At 36.7% G+C, this 14,851-nt stretch overlaps 1 protein-coding gene across 1 annotated transcript in view; it reads left to right on the top strand.

Moving 5' to 3' along the window:
• LOC132394122 (hippocampus abundant transcript 1 protein-like) overlaps positions 1-13,765 on the top strand; it is a 59,589-nt gene extending 45,824 nt beyond the window's left edge. Inside the window, exons 9-12 of the mRNA XM_059969885.1 lie at positions 163-275; positions 589-686; positions 9,529-9,674; positions 11,476-13,765. Coding sequence (XP_059825868.1) covers positions 163-275; positions 589-686; positions 9,529-9,674; positions 11,476-11,685 — 567 coding nt within the window. The 3' untranslated portion in view covers positions 11,686-13,765. The remainder of the gene's footprint in view (positions 1-162; positions 276-588; positions 687-9,528; positions 9,675-11,475) is intronic.
• Positions 13,766-14,851: the final 1,086 nt, after the last annotated feature.

Raw genomic sequence — 14,851 nt, 5'->3', positions numbered from 1 at the left:
AGGCAGCATCTATAGGAAGAAGTACAGTCGACTTTTCAGGCCGAGACCCTGCATTCCTCCAGCTTTTTGTGTGTGTTGCCTGCATTTCCAGCATCTACAGATTTCCTCGTGTTCGCGTTTTTAAATTGGCTCAATAATGTTTTTCGTGATTGTTTTTCACAGACTGTATTCCTTGGTATCCTAATGAGGTCCATTGGTAATAAGAACACAGTTCTTCTTGGTCTTGGATTTCAAATGTTGCAACTAGCTTGGTATGGCTTTGGATCCCAGCCCTGGTAAGTAGTGCTAAAAACAACTGGACTTTTGAATGCTTAAGCTTATAAATTCTTCCTTTTGAGGGTTCTCCATTAACTTTGTGTGCAGAATGCATAAATGTAAGCAGGTGTTACTTAATATTTTCACAAATATTATTTATTTCTATTTTCTATTATCCAGAAAAAATAATGCTCTTGTGGAATTTCTACATTATATTTTCAGTTTGTGAAAAAATGTAAATTGGTTGCAGTCTTGCTCTTGCATCATAATTACACAAAATGAACTGGCAAGAGATTCTGGTGTTTAGTCCATAATTGTTGCTTGCCATTTTAGGATGATGTGGGCAGCCGGAGCTGTAGCAGCAATGTCCAGTATTACTTTTCCAGCAATAAGTGCTCTGGTTTCAACCAATGCAGATTCTGATCAGCAAGGCAAGTAATTTCTCCTCACCTTATGTATTAAGCAGACAAGCTTCATTTATTGCCAGTGCTCAATTTGAAATTCAGTTGTTACTTGTTGATAATTATAAAACTGTTCCAAAGATCAGTTCTGCCTTTTCAAGTTTTCTAGTTGAGAATACAGTCTTGATGCAGGCAATGGATTCTGTAAGTTAATAATAGGCAGGACAATTGCTCATACAATATGCTTTTGAATCTGATTGCCTTTCTAGCAACTCTTCCAAACTGGAATTATCTTTTAAGTACGTCAAAGCAAGGAAACGTTGGTGTAATTTTTAATAACGTTGGATATTATCATTTGGAATTTATAGCCGCAAAGAGTATAGAAGTTGATTCTAATACTAAGTTTCAGCGAGATGAAAAACTTGCAGGGCTATGAAGGAACAGCAAGTGAACAGGGAACTGGTAAAGGAACGACAGGCCAAATTACCACCTTCACAGATGTATCAGGACAGGCTGCTTACACTTTTAAAAAATCATTCTGACTTGAGAGAGTAAAATAATGGATTCTAAGAATTTTCTGTGTACAAAGTAAAAGTTATGACATGATATTTAAGTCACTTCCAACTTGGTCTCTTGGATATGATGTTCATGACGTTGCCTCCTGTACACGAGAGAAACAAACGTAGTTTATTAGGCTGTTTTGCATCACACCTTGTCTGCAGTGGCATCCCTAGCTTCTGCTTGCACGTTATTTTCTTCTTCCAACTCTCACACCAACCTGTATGTCCTCAGCCAGATCCATTGATAAATGCAATAGGAAGAACAATGTGTTGTATTTGACTTAAGTAGCCTACAGCTCACTGAATTTTCCAGTTTCAATTAAACCTGATATTCTACTACACACACCCATCTGCCAATCTAAATCTGGAAGTATCTGCTTCTTGGTGGGGGGAGCCCACCACTCAAATAGTGGGAATTGGCAGCTAAACTCACCATGGCAAATAAACAAGTGAACTAGTCATCAAAGATTGTTACAGTATAATCTGTAACAATAAGTTACAGTATAATAAGTAACTATAATAAGTTACAGTATAATCTTCCTTTAGTGAAGGTACTTGTGGTTATTTATATCTAACAGGGCTTAAGGTCTGTTTAAATTTAGAACTTTGCAATCAGCAAACTCAATACCATCAAAATGTACACAATTCACACAATTATTGTGGAACTGAGTTGAGACGTGTTCTCAAATGTACCAGAAGTTACCATCAGAAGTATTTTCATCAGGCAGGACAACCATAGCTAAGATGGGTTAATCTAACAAAAGTTATTGAAAAATTAGTCCATAATTGGACTCGCTTTGGTAAAGGTAAGGATGTGCCTAACTACAAGAGTGAGTGGAAATCAAAGACACTTAGTAGTTAGAGCTAGCAGTATTTCATGAGAACCAGTATTAAGACCCAACAATTCACTATATTTATTGAAATAATGAAGGAGAGCCACAAATTGAGGTAAAATTATCTGCAGTGTAAAATAAACCTTGGGTAAACCTTGGTAACCTTGGCTGCCTCCAGTGCCATAAAACAAAATTATTTTGTGATGAGTTTGGTGGAGATACAAAGACAGAAGGAAGTATAAAATTGTGAGGTATGAGTAGCACACATAAAATGCTGGAGGAACTCAGCAGGTCAGGCAGCATCTATCAGTCACCAAAAAATTACCACACCTTTACTTGTTATCATCCTGTAATATACTGGAGGCAACAATAGAATATCTTTTTGTGAAGGTAGCATCTGAACTTTGTCGTATCACCATAAGTGTTGTTGGTGATGGGTATTCTATTGACCTCATTCACGTTAGTTAAAAATTCTTGATAATTTTGTATAAAGTTGACAGTTTTACATTTATATTGAAACTTCACAATGGTAGAAACAAAGAGGGGACTTAATTTTGTGATGGATATTCATTTTCTGACACAGGACCTCTCCTATTTTTGCCAAGCTCAGCTTTCTAAACACAGCAGCTGCTACTTGTACTGACTACTAATTGACGTATGATAGCATATGAGGACTGGTCTGTGTATTCTGGTGCCAGTACTAGATTGGATTCCATACAGGACTTCACAGCAGTTTCATTTGCTGGTTATCTTTTTCACAATTTGTGAAGGAATCACCATCTGAGGTGTGGTTGCAATCTGCAACTTGCACACATACAGCTTTTTTAATGGATGTGGTGCTGTTGTCCATTGACCACCATGGTACTTGTTTGGCTGCATTAGTAAGATCTTTGTTGGCTTCAGTAACTCTCCTAGCTCCTGAGTCAATAGATTATGAGTCCTAGAAGCATGTGCACAAAATTCAGACTGATACTCCAATGCAAAAGTGGTGACTGCTACATCACTGAATGTTAGGCTACATATATGTTTTGTCTTGTGAATGTAAAGTAGCTGTGACATTATTTTAAGGATTGGTGAATTCTTTCTTCAATTGGGACAATCTTGCTTCTTTAACCAACTGCATTGAACTAATTTGGAGGACCTTTCATTTGGCACTTAGCTGCCACATTTCTTTGCACTATAGTAAATGCACTATAGGAGTATGGTATTATTTGAGAAATATTTCATGACTCGAGAGAAAACAATATAAATTGAAATTAGCAATGGAAAATCACCTTCCAGAATGATTTGTAAAATGCAAACATTTGATGCTTTCCAAAAGAATCAGATTTGCCTGTTTGCCCTTTTGTTTACATATTTGAATTGAGTTATATTGTGTCTAGTGATGGACTTTAATCTACCTTGAAGAGTGGCCCTTCATGACTTACTGTCTATTTATCAAAAATCAAAGTTTCACTAAATTGTGGAATCATAGTCAAAGGATCTGTGATTTACAAGAGGTTCAGATGATGAAATTCCTGTGTGGTTGGAATAAAAAAAAGTCACAGTTGGTTTCATCATAGCTTTAATATCTTTCGTGTACAAAGCTTCAACATAACTACTATTCTCAGTTGCAGTTCTCCATGTTTGAGTTTTGCGTTGAATGTAAAAATTGTAGACAATCTTGTCCTTGCTTACCACCTGATGAGCCTCAACATCCTCTATAATTTCTGCCATCTCCAAAAGGATCCTACCACCAAACAGTTCTTTACCTCGCTCCCCCCACCCACTTTCTGCAGGGATCACTTCCTCCATGATTCCCTTGTCCATTCATCCCTCCGACTGATCTCCCTCCTGACATCTATCCCTGCAAGTAGCTGGAGTGCTACACCTGATCATTCACCTCCTCCCTCACCTCCATTCAAGGACCTAAACAGTCCTTCTAGGTGAGATAACACTTCACCTGCGAATTTGCTGGGGTCATCTATTGTGTCTGCTGCTCCTGATGCGACCTCCTCTACTTTGATGAGACCCGTCGTAAATTGGGGGACCACTTCATTGAGTGCCTCTGCTCCATTGCCCAAAAGTAGAACTTCTAAATGTCCAAACATCTTAATTCTGATTCCCATTCCCATTCCAACATGTTGGTCTATGGCCTTCTCTTATGCCAAGATGAGGCTACCCTCAGGGTGGAGGAGCAATGCCTTATATTTTGTCTGGGTAGTCACCAACCTGATGGCAAGAAAATCAATTTCTCCTTCTGTAAAAACAATTTTTCCCTCCTCCTCTCCTCCTCTTCTATTCCCCACTCTAACCTCTTACATGCCTATCACCCCTACCCCCGGTCCCCTCCTCCTTTCCTTTCTCTTATGATCCAATTTTCCCTCCTATCAGATTCCTTCCTCTCCAGCCCTTATCTTTCCTGCAAAACATTGCTTCAGCTTTCACCTGCTAGCTATCCTCATTCCCCTTCCCCCACCTTTTTTATTCTGGCTTCATCCCTCTTCCTTCCCAGTCCTGAAGAACAGTCTCAGCCCAAAACATTCATTTCCATAGATGCTGTCTGTCTGACCTGCTGAGTTCCTCCAGTATTTAGTATGTGTTGCTTTGCATTTCCAGCATCTGCACTCTTTCTCATGTTTATGATTGTCGACAATTTACTGAGTCTACAATGAGTCGTCATCTATGAATTTCTCTGTCCAGTGATGCATTGGAGACTACCTCTGTGAATATATTTAAGACAAGGTTGGATAGATTTTTGCACAGTAGAGGAATCAAGGGTTATAGGGAAAAGACAGATGGGTGGAGATGAGTCCATGCCCAGATTAGCCATGATCTTATTGAATGGCGAGCAGGCTGAATGAGCCAGATGGCTTCCTGCTGTTCCTATTTCTTATGTTCTGTATTATGGTTTATCAAGTCATCTGAATCCATCTACAATAATGAAGAAAATTCTATGGCCGAGTCAGAGACTATAATCTCAGGAGTAACTCTTTAGTCAAGTAAAGTTTGTATTGTTAATGAAAATACTGGTTTTCTGGGGTATTTGCAAGGGTTTCCAAATTCATCCTTTGATGAATCCATTATTTTGTGAATAGTCATGTTAAAATAAGTTTTTATTTTCAAGTCATTGCCCAATTAAATACTTTACTGCATGACATCTGGTGTTTTTCCACAGTCACAGTTTTAATAGCAATCAAACATAAGTAGCAATAAATCTGATTTTGGCTATGTGGTTACTTTTGATTTCAAAGATTCATGACAATTATTCTTAAAGTACCATGACTAGCTTGGTCAAGGTTTTTATATGCTTTAATGTATGCAAGGAAGATTACTTCCTTGTATGTGCTTGTGAAAAAGAATGTGTGCTAAGAGAGTGTATTCTGTTTTTGTATCGAGTGGACCCTTGCAGTTCTTAAATTCTCTCACAACTATTAAGCTAATTTTGACAATGGTTCAACTTCAGAAATTGTTTTCTTTGCTGTTCCATTGAAATTATTTTACTCATTCCTGAATGAGGAGATTTAAGAATCTTTTATTGTTAACCTAATTGAGAAACATATTTATTATTATTATGAACATTTACTTACTGAGAGGATACTTGGAGCATATGATAAACATAATGTACCCTTAAGAGATTAAGCTCAGCTTTTGCTCCAAATGGCCATTAGGCCACAAAGGAAGAAAGGCATGCCAAAATAAGAAGGATTTAATCACAAACTAAAAATAACTAAGTTATCATGGCAACCACTTCCCTTATTTTATATCAGAATCCTGCAGTGATCTTAACAGGATTGCTGGATGAACAATTATGTTTGTGGTTACATTGGTGATAGCCCAACCTTTTTTTTTTGTATTTTATCATTAAACATTTGATTCTCCTCCAATTTCTTAGTCTATCCTGCTTAAGTCTTTGCATATTGAATTTCTCAACACTTCAAATGAAAACTAATGCGCAAAATCAGTTTTGACTAGGTTTTATTTGAAATTTTAAGAAATGTCATTGTCCTTAATAATGGACAGTGGGTTTGATAATTGAATCATTTACGGTATTAGTCATTCTTTATATTTAAAACATAACTACTCCCTTTTTTCGATTCTTAACTTCCTCCGATGTTAGATGTCCTGGCTACCTTAAATCCCACAAACCCAATATTGTTGCAAAAGGAAGTTATATGGCTTGTTAAGTCTACTGGACTTATGCAAAACCAATCCAGCTAGTCTCACTCCTTAACCACTTTTCCATAGCTCTTCAAATTCTTTTGTTTTCAGATATTTATCCAGTTCCCCATCTTTCAGCACTATTTCTGGCATTGCATTTCATTTCCCAATCCCCTTGTTTCACTTTCGGTTCTTCTGTAAAAATTATCTTCCCTGCATGTTTTCTAGTTCTTGATCCCCTCTGCCAGTGTGAGTGGTTTCTGCATTTGCTCTCTTTACCATTCATGATTTTAAATATTTCTCGGTACCTCCTCAGTTGGAAAGTGAACAGCCCAAGCATCTCCCATGTATCCACACGAGTCCCACATCTCTGGAATTATTTAGATAAATCTGCAAACTCTCCAAAGCCTTTACATCGTTCTTTATATGGTGTAGATGGGTAACTGTCGTCAAAGTGAATGTGGTGGGCTGAATGGCCTGTTTCTGTATTGTGTTATGCTATTACTTCCTTGTTCTTGTACTCTTTGGCTCTTTATAAAGCCCAGGATCTCATACGCTTTTATAACCACCTTATTGTGACTCTTTCAACACAATATGCAGGTTTATCCCCAGATCTCCCTTTTACCCCTTTTGGACATCTCTGGTTTATTTTGTCCCTACCAATGCAATAACTCATGTTCCTGAACATTAAATTTCAGTTACTGCCCATCTGTCGATCTCACCAGTCTGTCCACATCTTCTTGAAATCTATTATTAGACCTCCACTTTCTATGTCCTCTGAAATGTTTCCCCAGTCCATTACTTTATTACATATAAACATGTGAAAAAACTTTTGCACCAACCTGTGAACACCTTTACTGACTTCTCCCCTTCCTTTCCAGTCCTGCCCAAACGCTACTAGTCCTTTTCTTGTTATTTATCCAGCTTTCTATACAGCCTCTCCATTCCATGTCTTTCAATTTTGACACAAACCTATTTTGTGGTAACTAATCAAATGCCGTTTGGAAGCTCAAGTAAACTACATCAGCTGTATCTCTTTAACTCATTTGCTCAAGGAAAGTCTCTGTTAATTACCATCAATGATTTATGTACATAAACCCCCAGGTCATAATCTTTTTCACCTCCTTGTTATTTGTACCAGTTTGGTTCCCACTTCCTCTTCCTAATTTTTTACCGAAATGTATTGTGTCATTCTTCTCCACTTTGAATTTCATCTTTTATTTTTATCAATCTCTCCAAAGAATTGTTTATCATTGGCCTTGCTGCTCACTACTTTTTTAAGGGGCATATGTCTGCGGATTTTGATGGTAAGCTTTGTACAAGTTCTGGCCCCTGATACTGACCATTGGGGTATTAGCCTAACTCTGAATTAGAACCCTTTTCTTCGTGATGCTGCTGTTCCTTTAGTCTTGTGCTTGCCTATTGTAGTTTGTGAAAGTAAAGGTTCCTTTAAGTCTCACAAACACAAAAAAATCTTCAGATGCTGGAAATCCAAAGCAACATGCACAAAATGCTGGAGAAATGCAGCAGGTCATGCAGCATCTATGGAAGAGAGTAACCAATGTTTTGGGCTGAGACCCTTCATCAGGACTGGAAAGGAAGGAAAAGTCAGAATAAGAAGAAGGGGAGGAAGAAGTACCAGTCCAGATGAAGGGTCTCGGCCCAAAATGTTGACACTTTTCCACAGAGGCTGCCTGGCCTACTGAATTCCTCCAGCTTTTTGTGTGTGTTACTTTAAAATCTAATTTTTGTTTGTCAAAAGACGTTCATTATTTTTGTCAATAGTAATTTACCTTTAACTAATTTATTAACCTTTAATTTTTAAGTTAATTGTATATCAGATTGTGTCCAAAATCTTTCATAAATATGAATTGTATTTAGTTGGTGGTTCTGGAAAAAACTGAACTCGTATTGATATAAAAACAAGACTGTATTGGATACAAGGTCAGACAAATGAATACTTGTAGGTAATCAGAATGAATATTTGAAATAAATACTGACCATAGTTTTTAGCACTTACAGAGCCTTCTGTTTTATTTCAGATTTTCAGAACACTCAACTCATTGCTTTTTAAGTTGCTTTTCAGTTAGATAGTTTGATCCAAATATTTATGACTGGTGAATTTCAAAGGGTATTTTCCCCCTTGGCAACAAGTAAAAACAAAACAAGGAAATTGTTATTTATATTTTGTACAATTATATTAATATTTTATTTACGTCCAAGCCTGGATCTTAGCTACAACAGGTCTACAGCATATATAACCTCTCTGGCTCTCCACACTGCTTTGGGGTGCCTAGAAAGTAACAAAATGTATGTCGGCCAGCTGTTTATCAACTATAGGTCAATGTTCAATACCATCATCCTGTTAGTATTAATCACCATGATTTTAAACCTGGGCCTCTGTACCTCACTGTGCAACAGGATCCTTAACTCCTGCATTGGGAGACACAGTCGGTATGGATTGCGAATAATATCTCCTTCTTGCTTGCAGCAGAGGGGCATCTCAAGGATGCATGCTTAGATCACTTCTCTACTGTCTGTACTCATGACTATGTGGCTAAGTACAGCTCAAATTCCACTTACAAATTTGCAGATGATACCACTGCTGTTGGTAAGGAGGCCTACAGGAATGAGATAGATTGGAGAGCGAAGATATCACAATAATAACTTCACTCTCTGTCACTAAGGATCATTTTCGTCTTCCCGCACATGCCCTCTTCATGTTATTACCATCAGGCAGGGGGAAAGGAGCCTGAAGACCCACACTCAATAATTCAGAAACAGCTTTTTCTCCTCTGCCATCAGATTGCTAAATGGTCAAAGAACGCTGTCTTGGTTTCCATTTTTTTTTGGCACTTTTTATTTATGTTGTAATTTATAGCAATTTTGTGTCTTTGCACTATACTGCTGCAAAACAACAAATTTCACATCATTATTAAACAGTGATATCGGACGTGATCCTGATTTTTGAATTTGAACAAAGTAAATCAAGCAGTTATGATGAGTGAATTGGTTAAATCAGTTGGAAAATCACATTTAAAGTTTGTTTTTGACAAGTTGTCTCATTTATTTCACAAATAAACATTGCATGGGAAATGCTATCTGAATAAAATTGATAGATTCTGACTACTAAGGGTGTTAAACGGACATTAAGACATTGCTAGAAAGTGGATTTGTGGTAGAAAGATGAGTCGTGAGCTTATTGCATTGTCAAGTGTTTTTGAAAAGACCTCCTCATCTGGTTTGTTGCCTTACATTTTTAAGTTATGTTAATGTTGGCACAAATTCATTTCTGAAGTAATTGTTTTGGTTTATAATCTAATTATTAACTTTTTTTAGGTGTTGTCCAAGGCATGATCACAGGAATCAGAGGATTGTGCAATGGCCTCGGACCTGCTCTGTATGGATTTATTTTCTACCTGTTCCATGTGGAGCTGGATGCAGTCCCTGACAAAACAGTTAATGTGCAAACTTCCAAAATAGAGGTAAAATCTCATCTACAATGGTTTCTAAATTTAATATTTATTTGCATTTTTGTACTAATTTCAACAAAACTATAAACACAAAAATTGGCCTCAAGCAATTATATGTTTATTCAGCAGGATTTTGGTAAATTAATTTCAGCAAATGATTTTTTAAAATTCCCTGGCTTTTCATTGTTTTTTGAAATTTTTTTGCGCGTTTGTATTGGTAGACCTGAGTTTTATTGATATTTTGTATTTGATTATTTGGAGTCCCCTTTAATTAGTGATTTGAGTCTGAATTTCAAATGTAATAATCATGTGTCTCTGCTTTCTAATGGCATGAGTGAATTTATCCTCCAGGCACAGACTGAATACAGGATCTTAATCTAATATTACTGTACAGTGTTTAGAATTTAACCAGCCTTTTGTCTCCTCAACACGTCATGTTCCTACTTCACTATCTCCTGGCAAGACTATCACATCAGTTATGTGTTCAGTTTAGTAAGTGAATATAAATTATCCAGATGAACTTTAGAAACTGCAAAGACATTGTATTTGCTCCCTATTACAGTCTTGAAATTTTACCTTAATGCACTGCCACTGTCTCAGGCTAGAGCAGATTGTTTACATTATTTTGTGACTCTGAGCTAAACTTCTAATTCCATGTTTCCTCTGTCAGAGACATTTTCCAATTCTATAATACTGTTCTTGCTTCAATCTCTTTGCCTCTGAAACTCTGGAATCTTTGATGCTCAAAAGTTGACTTTCTAATGCCCTACTCTGTGACTTGGTTTTCTCTCTTCTCCCTCTAAACTTAAGTATAAGATAAAAACCATTGTTTGTGTCTTCTCCCATAATGTCGATGTTCCCAACATCTTTGTTGACATTATTGATTCTTGGTCTCTGCCACCAACCTCAGCCCATCAGTAAAAAAGCCCTTTAAATTCTAGTGATTAAAGTTCTTGTTCTGGGATTGAAATCTCACCCTACATTTCTAATCCTTCCCAGTCACAAGTCTTATTCCGGATGCTTCGTGTGTGCTCACACTCCCACTCCTGTTGCCCCATAGCTGGCAGCCATGATTTTAATTGTCCATACCATTCAATTGGAAATGCATTCAGTGTCACTTTATTAGGTACCTGCTGTACCTAATAAAAGTCATTGAGTGTATGTTTGTGGTTTTTTGTGCTGTAGCCATTCACTTTAAGGTTTGACATGTTCATTAAGAGATGCTCTTCTGCATACCACTGTTGTAACGCCTGGTTATTAGAGCTGATGTCACCTTCCTGTAGCTTGAACCAGTCTGTTCTCTCTCATTAACAAGACATTTTCGCCCACAGAACTGCCACTCAGTCAATTTTTGTTTTGTTTTTATGCACCATTCTCTTTAAACTCTACAGACTATTGTGCGTAAGAAATGCCAGGAGATCAACTGTTTCTAAAGTACTCAGGCCACCCCTTTTGGCGCCAAAAATCAAAGTCACTTAGATCCATTTCTTCCCTATTCTAATATTTGGTCTGAACAACAATTGAACCTCTTGACCATGTCTGCATGCTCTTGTGAATTGAGCTACTACCATGATTGGCAGATTAGATATTTGCATTAACTAGCAGGTGTATAGATGTACCTAATAAAGTGTCCATTAAGTGTATATCCCAAAACTCTTTGTTTTATTTGCCTCTCTTCTAAGGTTCTCTTTGTAACCCGTCAGGGGTTGATCATCCTTTCTTGTTTCAAATAGTTTTTGATTAGTCACTCTGTGTTCAAAAATGATTTTGACGATTGCTGCTTTACTCATTTGTTAAATATCTATTCATTCAGGAATCAATTATCCCTGGACCACCTTTCTTATTTGGAGCCATTACAGTCCTGGTAGCTTTTTTGGTTGCCTTATTTATCCCTGAGCACAACATGTCTGGTAAAGCCAATAACGTGAGGAAGCATAGCATCAATCTCGGCAACATTCCCACCACTCCTCCCGTTGGCAGTGATGAGGACAATGAGCCGCTGCTGCGGGACAGTAGTGTATGAAGGGACCAGCTTTATGGCATTGAAGGAAAATAAACAGATCCAAACAAAGAACAATCTGTTAAATGCAATAGAACTACTGGTCATTGAAAAACCAAAGGGAGTCATTTTGAAGAAGGACTTTAAGGTCCGTGAAAGTCGATGTACCAGGATGCTTTTATTGCAAGCTACTTGAACAAATGTTTCCAGCACTGCCAGTTCTTCAAGTACTTGTTTGAAGTGTTATCCTGATGGTGGTAATTCCAGTTTAGTTGACTAATCGATGCTCAGATAATTTTGGAGAAAGATGCATTCAGATTCACATCTCAGGGTTGTAACTTGTGCATCAGTGGAAAGGGACAATATTTTGTACATGTTAATCCGATCAGTTTATTACCCCAGAATAATGAACTCTCGGATTTCAGTTTTGTTACATCTGTCTGCAAATAATGTAGACTGCTAACCCCTCAACAACAACACAATCTACTGTAACAGACTGCATTCATTTCACATCACATTTATTTGTGTTCAGTCCCTTTTCTCCACAAAGTGGAGCTGAAACAAAGGGAAAGGATCTGAATAGTGATGTATGTATTGATCTTTGAAGACGGCTATGCAACTCATAAGTTCAGTTAACTTGGCAAACTTTAGAAGAATGCAAACTTTGAAACTGCAGCCCAACATTCCCACAGCCTACAAATTTGAGCAAAATATATCGTGAGAATGTGAAGCTCACTATTTTGGTGACTATTTGCAGATGAAGAATTCCCTTTAGAACCATAGTGGTTACATTAAATGAGCTATCATTTTTTTTGTGTTAAAATGCCAGGCAATTTAACTGTCTGTAATTAAAGAAATACTAGTTTCTTTAGAGTTTTATATGGATAGTTAAATGAGCATTTTAAGGCTTGTATAAATCCTATGGCAGTGGCTTGAAGAATCCAATTTATTGCTTTTACTTTAAGGTACAAATAAAATTTGACCTGTGAAAGTAACTACAGTTTTGTAAAAAAGAACAATATTAATTATCTAATCATACTATTTTTGACAAAATTTATATTTAACATTTAAAACAAAGTATAATGGGGAATATAGAGAAACCTTTTGTACTCGTGAAAAGCTGCCTATTATTAAAAGTCCAAATGGTTTTACTAAAACTGAAAAAAGTTGTCCAGTTTAGCAGAATAACAATGTCTTTGTTCTTTCCTTGCACTTGGCCTCAGCTGCTAACTGTGCACAGCCTCAAACACATTAATCTGCTACCTCAGCTTTAGCCTATATGCAGCTTCATAGGCCTGCTCATATCCACCCTTCTTCGCTCTTGTGCTTTAGGGCTCTAGCCTGTATGAATGATATTCAGTTTGAACTTTGGTTCTGAGATGTTCTCTTGGCATGTACAAAAACTTCTTCCCTGATGTTTATGAAACTCCTGTTTATTATGTTTGAAAGATGCACGCTTCTGATGAAAAATTATTGATCCAAATGTACACAAATATACTGTTGGATGAAATTGTTTCATTAATTTAATATTTTAATCATAAAAGTCTGATTGGTAAAATGATCATTAAATTTAACTATGGAAATTGGTAAACATTTTTGTAATTGTTACTGTAAACCATGGCTTTTTTTTTGGGTAAACTTTTTCAAATGAATCATCCTTAATTAGTTTTTGTGGTCTGATAAGCAGTGAAGATCTGCCTACCCTCCCAAAAATATCATCTCCAAAAACACATATTTCAATATTGCCTGTTGTTTACTTGTGAAACCAATACAGAAACTAAATGCTCCCCCTTGAAATCTGTTTTTTTTTAAAATTCATATATATATATAATGTTTCCATGATTCTTGGTGGTCTTTGTCTTCAAATACAAACTGAAGAAATGCACTGAACAAAGTTATTTTGGGATTATAGCACATATTAAAATGAGGTGATCATCTACTTAATTTCTGTTTATTGGGTTAAGAACAAATATGGGGAAAGGCAAAAGCCTAAGTTATGACTCTCCACAATTGCATTTGCTATCTTTAAAAGTACTTAGTGAAGTGTGATTTTTCTAATTGGTGTTACTGAAACAGCTCAACTGGCATCCCTAAAAATATTATTCACCACTGGCAAAATCACCAGTTAGATTACTGTTGGCACTTTTGACAGATGTCCTTTAGCACGTCAAAGTTCCCTCCTCAACACACTTCATTAATATCCAATCAGACTTGATTTCAGAGAAAGCAAACTCTTCTAGTTCCATCAGTTTTTTCACATGTAGTAGTGAGTTAGAGCCAGACTTCTAATTGAGAACTTCTAACATTGTTTCAGATTTATTTAAAATGTGACCCACCTAATTTTGATTACTTTGCAGAACATGGTAATGATCTATTTCATTAAGTTGTGCTCTATTACAATATTGTGAAGAGAATACCTTAAAATATTTTGCATTTTAAAAAGTATTATAAAATATATTTTTCTGAAATAGAAAGCAGGAACTGCACAAAAATTGACTCTGGTGTTTGTTCCCTGCTACAGTTACATTACCACTTTCTTCAATTGTGCCTCATCCAGAACTGTATATAATGTACATATAAAAGTAATTTATTAAAATAAGTATACTCAGCAAACTAGTCCTTGTGGCATGCTTTTCTTTTTTAAATAACTGAATACTTAACTGTACTTGAGAGATTATCTACTTTCAGCATCAATCTCATGTCCAGTTTTTAACAAGAATCTACACCAGATCTGCAGCATTGCTTATTTAGCAGTGAAGTTGAGAACTGTGTATCAGTGAGAGGTGAATTAGTAATTTTGTTTGCTTGGTTTCACTTTGCAATCGTTGGTTAGATTTGTTTACATGATACAAATATTAGTGGCGACACAGATAAATAAGCTTACCTATGACCTTGGCAGGGTACAGACCAGATGGAAAGTTGGGCAGAGTATTGGCAGAGAGTTTAATCCTGACAAATGCAAAGGGATGGTTTTTGGGAAGACGTACATTAGTGCACTGAGGGGTCCAAGCTTCTAGTTTAGCCCACATTGATAGGGTGGTGATGAAGGCAGGTGGCATGCTTGCCTTTGTGATTTGGGGGACAGAAGAGTTGGGATATTGTGCTAATTTATTTAAAATTTAACTTAAGTCTAACTTAAAGCATTTTGTGCAGTTCTGGTCACTTACGAGTATCATGTTGTACTCGTAAG

Source organism: Hypanus sabinus, chromosome 5 (assembly GCF_030144855.1).
Source record: "Hypanus sabinus isolate sHypSab1 chromosome 5, sHypSab1.hap1, whole genome shotgun sequence".
In the NCBI taxonomy this organism is placed as follows: Eukaryota; Metazoa; Chordata; class Chondrichthyes; order Myliobatiformes; family Dasyatidae; genus Hypanus; species Hypanus sabinus.
This window is presented reverse-complemented; position numbering and strand designations above follow the sequence as displayed.